General features: G+C 44.1%; 1 protein-coding gene across 2 annotated transcripts; it reads left to right on the forward strand.

The window, feature by feature from the left end:
- Window positions 1–1366: 1366 nt before the first annotated feature.
- On the forward strand, window positions 1367–5019 carry LOC131886780 (trans-acting T-cell-specific transcription factor GATA-3-like). 2 transcript variants are annotated; one of them, XM_059235183.1, is made up of 5 exons: window positions 1367–1912; window positions 1991–2461; window positions 3055–3200; window positions 3277–3402; window positions 3884–5019. In XM_059235183.1, the coding sequence occupies exons 1-5, from the start codon at window positions 1609–1611 to the stop codon at window positions 4235–4237; spliced, it is 1401 nt and encodes a 466-aa protein (XP_059091166.1). In that variant the 5' UTR covers window positions 1367–1608; the 3' UTR covers window positions 4238–5019. The 2 variants fall into 2 exon arrangements, with proteins under 2 accessions (XP_059091166.1, XP_059091165.1); XM_059235182.1 differs by having other exon boundaries at window positions 1374–1912; window positions 1991–2722.
- The last annotated feature ends 3465 nt before the right edge of the window (window positions 5020–8484 follow it).

The following is an 8484-nucleotide window of genomic DNA, read 5'->3' on the forward strand; positions in this document are numbered from 1 at the left end:
GAGAACAGTGGACCCAGTCAGTGTGTATTAGGAACGTAATTTCTTCTGGCCAGACCCTTTAAACAACCTTTCATGGCTCAGAGGGTTTCCAGCCTGTTTCGAAATAAGTTCAAGCCAAGTTCCACGACCATTTGCCTCATGGGATTGTCCCTTCTTCGAGCAATCTTCACCGAGGAATGCAGGCTCAAATAGTTCCGCTATTAGTAGGCAGCATTTGCTCGGCCTTCATTAAAAGCCTCAAAGCGTTGATATTCGTCACCTTCGGCAGATCATTTTTCGTGGCATGCCATCCAAAGGCAGTGATTGGATCGCTGGATAAGTCGACTCAACTGGCAACTCCACTGGCTGGATTCTCCACCCTCATTCCCCACTGAACCTAATATTTTTTCTCTCTCTCTTTTTCTCTTTCTCTATCGAGCTTGCCATTCCATATTTGATAGTGTCGCATCAAGATTAACTTCATGATATATACCAACTTTATTTGACTACCATACACAATATGGATTTGGCTGTTCCTCCCCTAACTAGCTTGATCCCTCTCCTTTTCCTTCTCTTTCCACAAAATACGCTTGGCTCCTCCTATTATCTTGGCACGCAATCTAACAATCCCTCTCAAATGAGATTTTTTTCCCTTCCTTCTCCAAGGAAGTAGGGGGCAGCACCAATGAAAGGGAGGAAGCCAACCAACCAACCAACCGAACAACCAATTCACCAGCCAGAGCTCGCTAGCTCTCTAGGCTCTGAACAAGGGGAAACTTATTCCATTCCCATATTTTAGAAGCCAGACCTCTGAGTCAAGACTCAAGAAACGCGAAGAAGAGCCCACGGAGAAAAGGGGCTTCTTCCTTCGCTTCGCGTTCTTCTTTCTCTTTTCTTGCTTCCTCCCCCTTCCTTCTCCAAGAGGGACTTCCACTCCGAACCTGATTAAAGCTTGGTTGACGCATGACACTAGCAGTTCTAGGGGCAGTAGCAACGTTAGAAGTGGTGGTTGTTGGAGGGTCGTTTGAAAGGCACCAGAACGGAAACGGCGATCAGGCCAACTAAATGGGCTACTGTTCCCTTTACATTTCGTAGTAGCCGGAGTGGAGAAGTACTATGAAGTTGTCGCAATGGCGAGCATTGTCGCAGACTCCGAGTGGCGCCCCCGTTGTGCCAATGGCTGGTGGTGTCGCCGTCCGTGGATTGTCGCCAGTTGTCACTTCTGCACCGGGAGTGGCGAGATCGACAGAGCAAGGAGAATGGATGGGTGGACGACCGACCAACCAACCAACCAACTAACCGAGCAAACGAGCAACCAGGCCCCCTGGAGCGGTTGTCCGTCATCAAAAAAGTCAGAAGTGCAGTCAACCAAGGCAAGAAAGAAGTTCTCATATACAACAGTAATCACATAGGCAGGGAAAAAAGACTAGGCAGTAGTAGGCCAATCAGTCGTCATAAGAGCGAGGCATTGTGAGCATTGTGGAGGACCTAAATAGGACGTTGGAAATTGATATCCCAGTGATCAAGAAGATTGGTACCCATGAGTGTTCAATTAAAGACGCCTGAGATCCGTCCAAGTTTGTTGTGGTCTTGAAAGGCCGGAATTCGAGGCTCTTGCTTTGTGACTCCATGGTTGTTATGGAGGACCCAGGTGCCTTGGCGGGAGGCACACCCTCTGCCACCCCAGTGCACCATAGGGAATCAACGTCGGCCCCAAGTGATCCCTCGGGAAGTGCTCATTTGAATAATGGAGCCAATTCCGTGGCTCATGGGAGCCGTTGGTATGACATCAATACCAATGGTCCCGACTCTCATGCCGCAATGGAGCATCAACAATATTACCCACAAAAGAGCCCGTCAAACAACGTGAACAACACTTCAAATAACACCAATAGTCCATTATATTATCAATCCCCGGGTGGTGGAGATTATGGTAGGTGCCTTTCCGCGATTGGCCGTCAATATTACATTTATTTTTCAATTTTGTTAATTCCTCCACACATACGTTTAGGTCGGGCCACTGATTCAAGATCACCGGGTCCGGCATCGCTGCCCTCCATCATGTCATCCACTTCTTCACCCTCACTTATCCCATCGACAGTGGCATCATTCTACTCCCCGATTACCTCAATGTGGGGATCCACTTTTGCGTCCTCCACGCCATCTGGCTCAACTAGTACAAATCACAAATCATATCCCATCTCCCTCCCTTCAAACTCAAATTTTGCCTATCCGCCCACGCCCCCCATCGATATGAAATTAGAAGCCTCGGCAGCCTCAGTTGCCGCTTTGGCGGCCGGAGGTGGGGCGCATTCCAATGGAGTAGACACCTATCATCCTGCTCTCCATGATGATTTCCATGGCCTATCGATTCCTGGCGTGAGCAATCTTCAAGGTCCTAAGCATTCCCAAGACCATTTAATGAGCTCCTTGGGGTTTTCGTCATATCCAGTCATCTCCGGTGGGAAGAAGTTCCAAGAAGGTATGAACTCCCCGTTGTCCCATTCGAATGCGACCGGTGACTTGTCCGGTCTTAGTAGTGTCATGTCTGGCCTTCCTCTTGAGTCCTCCCATCAATCAGGAGGCGGGACAAGTAATGGGCACCACCCATCAGCATCATATGTTTACCCTTACATACCAACATCACATGGGACGAGTGATCTCACCTCGCCATTTTACGGCTCATACTCGGCCAAGACATTGCAGCCTTCAAGACCCAGGTCAAAAATTAGAGCAAATGCGGGTAAGACTTTGAGGGCGCGGCTGATTTAAAGCTGGAAGAAACCTTATCAACCAACACGTGTGGCTTTGGGCACTTCTTTTTGTATCTGCGCTTGAGGTGGTGGTCTTGGATAGCCTTATTAGATGAACTCACATGCACCCTCCGCGATCTCATCTTGTGCACCATAACATCTTTCTTTCTATCTAATCATGACCAAGGTTTGAACAACTGATTTTCTATCAATTTTCTATCCCACTTGTGTGCTTGGCTTATGAACAAGCTTAATAATAATAATTTTTTGTCCACCAATATTAAGCAGCGCGACTAATAGAGTCACTCGTATGTTGTTCCAGAGGGCCGAGAATGTGTGAATTGCGGTGCCACGTCCACGCCCCTATGGAGGCGTGACGGAAACGGTCATTACTTGTGCAATGCCTGTGGTCTTTATTATAAAATGAACGGCCAGAACCGTCCTCTAATCAAGCCAAAGCGACGATTGGTATGTGACAAGATCTAATTAAGTTTATCGAGCCCATCTAAAGGGAATCAATTGTGTATTTCTTCTTTTTCGATAGTCATCTGCGCGTCGGGAAGGGACGATATGCGCTAATTGCAAGACAACAAACACAACCCTCTGGAGGCGGAATCAGAATAGCGAACCAGTTTGCAATGCCTGTGGCCTTTACTATAAGCTTCACAACGTAAGCGACATTTATTGTGCCGATACTACAATGACACAAACTGAATGTTCGTTAGGAACGGTCCAAGAAAGCGGATATCGCAAAAATGAAACGGAGAGTGATGTCATGAGAGTACTAGACTAACGAGTTCCTAATGGAAAGAAGGGAAAAGCTAGCTCACCAACTAACTAGTAATAGAGTGTGGCATGAAATAAAAAAAGATACCAACTTCCTCTTGTCTCACTTCGTTAACAGAAGAGGAGACTCGTTTGGTTGATGGTCTCAAAGCATTCCTTCATTGACGTCAGTTTCCGTTCAGGGACTCTTCACACATCTTCCAGACAACCTGGACTACCATGCAAACTGTACATAGTTCAGGAGCAGATGTTGGCCAGATAATGAGACGACATTACGGAACAATTAATTCTCGTCCAAATGCAAATGAATGTCAAAAGGCTTCATATACGTACATGGAATAACCAGATATTGAACGCCTTTCTAGGTTCCTCGGCCTCTGACGATGAAGAAGGACGGGATCCAAACTCGGAATCGGAAACTCTCGGCCAAGTCCAAAAAGAAACGCGGCACCGTGGATGACTTCTTTAAGCCCAACCAGTTCTCGGCTTACGGGTCGTCATCCTACTTCTCTAGTCCCATGTCGCAATATTATGGCATGGGTCAGATGAGTGCCGCCGCTCAGTTCTCCTCGCCCATGGCTGCAGCCGCAGGAATGTATTCCACGGGCTCGGCCGCCGCAGCAGCCGCAGGCCTGGCGGCCTCTTTTCAACCTTCAGTGAGTGGTCAGTCGATATTCGGATCATCTGGCGCAACCTCCGCAGCTGCATTTGCCCTCTGAGTCAATCTCTCAAATCAGTGATAGTTGAACGAATCGGAAACAAAAGTGATGAAACAAGATCACCCAAAGGATACTCACCCCAGCCTATCAATAGTTGGATGCCCCTCGATAGATGTGATGTGATTTCATCCCAGTCAAAAAGAGGCCTTGGGGTCACAAAAACATGTCCTACAAATCACGTGTCTCAAAATCCCATAACCCTGGAATGAATGAAGACAGGTTTTTTTACCTTGCTCTTGCTTGCTCCACATTCTCATACCCTCACAGTTACTACACAACTACTACTTCTACTACTACTCCAAATTCCACTACAAACTACTCCCCAAGCCATAATATTATCATTGAGATAATTCAAGGTGGTGCTACCAAATGTAGGTCTCTCCATGTTGATAATAATGAACCAGACTATCAGTGAGCCAGGGATCCTTATCACCCGCCTCCCCACACATACTCAAACCAAGTACAGGCGGACCCTCCCGCCCATCTTCGGTGATGTCTTCTTGCGGTTTTCGTCAGCTGTTTTTTTCTCCCAGTGTTGATTGTCTTTGAGAAGTTTGACTTTATTTCTCTGTGGTGACTTCATCTAATGGATTGGAGAACAAGTCTGAGACAGAGACGGAGAGAGGACTACAGTTAAAAAGGTGAACTCTGAAAACTCGTGAAAGTTTGACGTCAAAATTAGCCCCGTTTTTTGAAAATGTCTTGCCCATCAGCAAGATTTAGTGCTCCTCATTAAATATTGTTTTCACTTTCACCTGATGATTACACAATTTATTATGTTACCACGCCGTCTCTCTGCACAAACTGTCCATTATATTCGCCTAATTTTCATAAAACTCTCAACAGCGAAATTTGATGAGCATATGGATTTTATATTTTATCCTCGTGTTCTCACTAGGAATATTTCAGTCCAAGCTAGAAATGCTCTAATGGCGATCCAATTTTGCCACTGGTCAAACCATAACAATCTTCCTAGAAAAGTATGTATGCCTTTAATCATATCTTGGAGCAAGTTTTAGGGAGCCTCTTTTTGCCAATACAAGCAATCGAAGTGGCAAAAAACTCGGCTCGATTTGGTTCTAATGTGAAACGAGTTTGTCATCGAAATCATTGGTGTTTTTTGTTGTCCCAACTACTTTTCAATGACATACCTACAACTTGAACGGAGTCACAGGACGCCACTAAAGGAACAAATGTAGTAGTAACTCCAGCTAACGCTACGATTCGGCAGTGCTAATCGAGGATATCAGTGTGATCGGAATTCAAACTATTATGATGAGAGCGATGAAACACTTTGTGGTGTTTGAAAATTCCTGGGGGTCAGAAACAATTTGCTCCACGACATATTTACAAGGAACATTGCTTCAATTTGACACATACGTCTTTTATGCATGGGAGAGTCAATCGTTGATAAGCATCGTGTCTCCAAAACAGGCTGAGGCATGTAAATCTTAGCGAAAAGAGTGGCATTTTTCCAAAAACTGGCGCTTCTACGTGTGGGTTTAATTTTTAGAATGATAAATACGTACAAAGAAGAAGAAAAAGGAGGACTTGTTCTTTACAGCCTAAGAAATGGGTTATTCTATTGATGGGCCTTGCCACACAAGAATACTTTTGATTTTGGTTCTATTCCAAGGAACAAAATCTTGGTGCTATGGTATAGACTAGAATTTGTGTCTCTTAAAGTTGTGAACAAGTTCAAAACTTTTCCAAAGCCATTCAATGTTCTGAAGAAGCAAAGTTGGGAGTAGAAAGTGAAGACACCGAAAGAGCACGGACAGAATCAAGTTTTTCGAGGCCCCAAATGGAAAGATCTAATTGTTGATGGAGAGATCTGGTGAAAGAAAATCTTGTTTCAGGTCAAAACATCCAATTATTTCTCGAGAATCGAGCCAAGAATACCTTAGCACTCTATGTTTGGGTGGTTTTCTCGACTCTGTTGGGTAGGTGATGAATTGATTCGAATGGACTGACCATGTGCCAATAATGGCTCCATTTGGCAGGATCTCCAGAGCCATTTCCAAGGTATCCGGTTCATCCACAAGATCTGTTGAAAAGTAGTCTCGTAAATACACATGTATATCGGGGATAGTTTGAGATCCAAATTATTTTTGTCAAACACGATTCTGACCATTTACTTCTTATCGTGGCATTAAACAGATTTATAGCCCCGTATCGTAATAGCTTATTCGAAATGAAACCTTCAACACTTTGGTGTCTCACTAATCAAACAACGATCTGAAACAGAAGGATTAAATTGGGTATTCACCGGTTGCAATCGAATAATGGCTATCCATAAAACTCAAATCGAGTGAGACAATCATTTAATATCACATGTTGGTGATAATAAATGCCGTAAAAGATGCAATGCGTGCGAATTGCGTTTTCTAAACTCTTATGTCTTCTGAGAGAGTTGACACTTTTCAAAAAGTTATTGTTTTGATAGACTGAAAACTGAAAGAGGTCGCCACTAATCTAATGCTTGACAGAAATAATAATTCCAAGCTAACACCTTAACTCAAGTACAAGGATGGGACCGATTTTTAAATTTTCAAAGGGCTTGCTTGAAAAAAAAAACAATCACATAAAGGAAGCCTGTAAAACTACGTAAAGCTAAACTAGACAGCGCTGCTGAACTTGAACACTGTTTATTTTTGAGGTCAAAAAATGCATCTAGGCCTGACGTGAAAAAAATCAAGGAATAATCGAATTTGGCAGCACTAACGTGCAAATATACATCCCAGGCACATTGATCCCTTCAATACTATTTACATAAATAGTGGCTGGGATTGTTCACTAAAATTGAAAATCCACCCTATAGAAATGCCAACAAGTGAGGCAATATATTGAAACATACTTGACCAAACATTTATTAGTATATACGTATCTGGTTTGACCGATATTTAAGGGTGCTGTTCCGTCGAATTGACCCTACAATGCGTTCCTGTATGTCAACTCGTTCTCTCGCAATGAATTGGGAACAATCAATTAGAAGCTATAATGGTTCTTGAGTCTGTCTGGAAATGAGCTAATGGAGAAAGGGTTCTCGTCTTGGTGTGTTTGGTGTCCATGTCTCGTAAACAGAGGGTTCTGGAATCCTAAATTGTCTTTGAATATTGGTGCACCATCGAAGTTGATTAAACAATCCAGAGCAGGTTTGGCCTGCTTTGCTGATAAATTGGCAGTTGGTGCTCGAACAATCGGGTTTATTCTAACATGCCATTCATTATAGACTGGCGCAAACATTCACTCACCTACTACAAAGACCGAGCCTGTTTTGGCCAAATCGCTTTTCCATCCACTCAACGAGGTCTAATCGTGTGTTAACATACTCTCAGATAGGGTTTGATCACGTCAAGTGTGTCTTTTCTATAAAGCTGATGTGGGATTATTTTTATTTCAAACTTAACAATCACTTTGGCTATTGGAATCAGGAACTGGTCTGTGGACAGAATGCTTGATATTGGTCCATGGAGTGTGTTGAGAAATTGGGCGTACCAAATGCCGAGGTTTGAGGCTGAAACATGTCCATGTCCAAGGGTGGCGATAACGACGATACCGTGCTCCCTGGTCTCTTCACTTTCCGATTTCTCGTTTGAATGGTGTCTTTCTTCAATTGTTTGGGTCTGTTCACCTGGCATAATAGAGAGTGATACAGTGTAATTATGTCGAACTTTTGATGGGTTGGAATGTGGTCTTGGCGCAAGCTCCTTGGCGATCGTCATTTTTTCATTATGTAACAGATATTTTCCAGGGCGACATTTTTATGACACTTTGGCTATTTTTCACCCACTCCGCCTACACACACACCAACCCATCAGAACTAACTCCTGGTCAGATTCAATCTAGATCGGGGCTAATGGTTGTGGAATGGCTTGCAAAAATATGCGCTATTTTCTTTCAAATCTGCCTATCTCCCCAAGTTTCTTGTGCTCGTCGATCAACTTCAAAATGTCAGACAATTCTTTGCCCCCCCGATTGCTTGTCAATTACAGATTCGGGAAGATTCATGGAGGAATTGGTTCTTAAACAAACCCAATTGGACCACGAAATGAGTGGATTCGAGAGTCCTTTTGTCTCCAAAACCTGAAGTGGTCACGCAACATTAACGAGAACAACCCAAATCGGAGGGTTTGGAACCCTGCTAAGCTAGTCGAACAGTCCGAAGTGCAAGTCTCTCCTTCACGATTCAAGAAATCTCCAGCCAAAGTGTGCAAGACATTGGACATTGGTTGGAAGAGGGGGGG

Source organism: Tigriopus californicus, chromosome 9, assembly GCF_007210705.1.
Source record: "Tigriopus californicus strain San Diego chromosome 9, Tcal_SD_v2.1, whole genome shotgun sequence".
NCBI lineage: Eukaryota > Metazoa > Arthropoda > Copepoda > Harpacticoida > Harpacticidae > Tigriopus > Tigriopus californicus.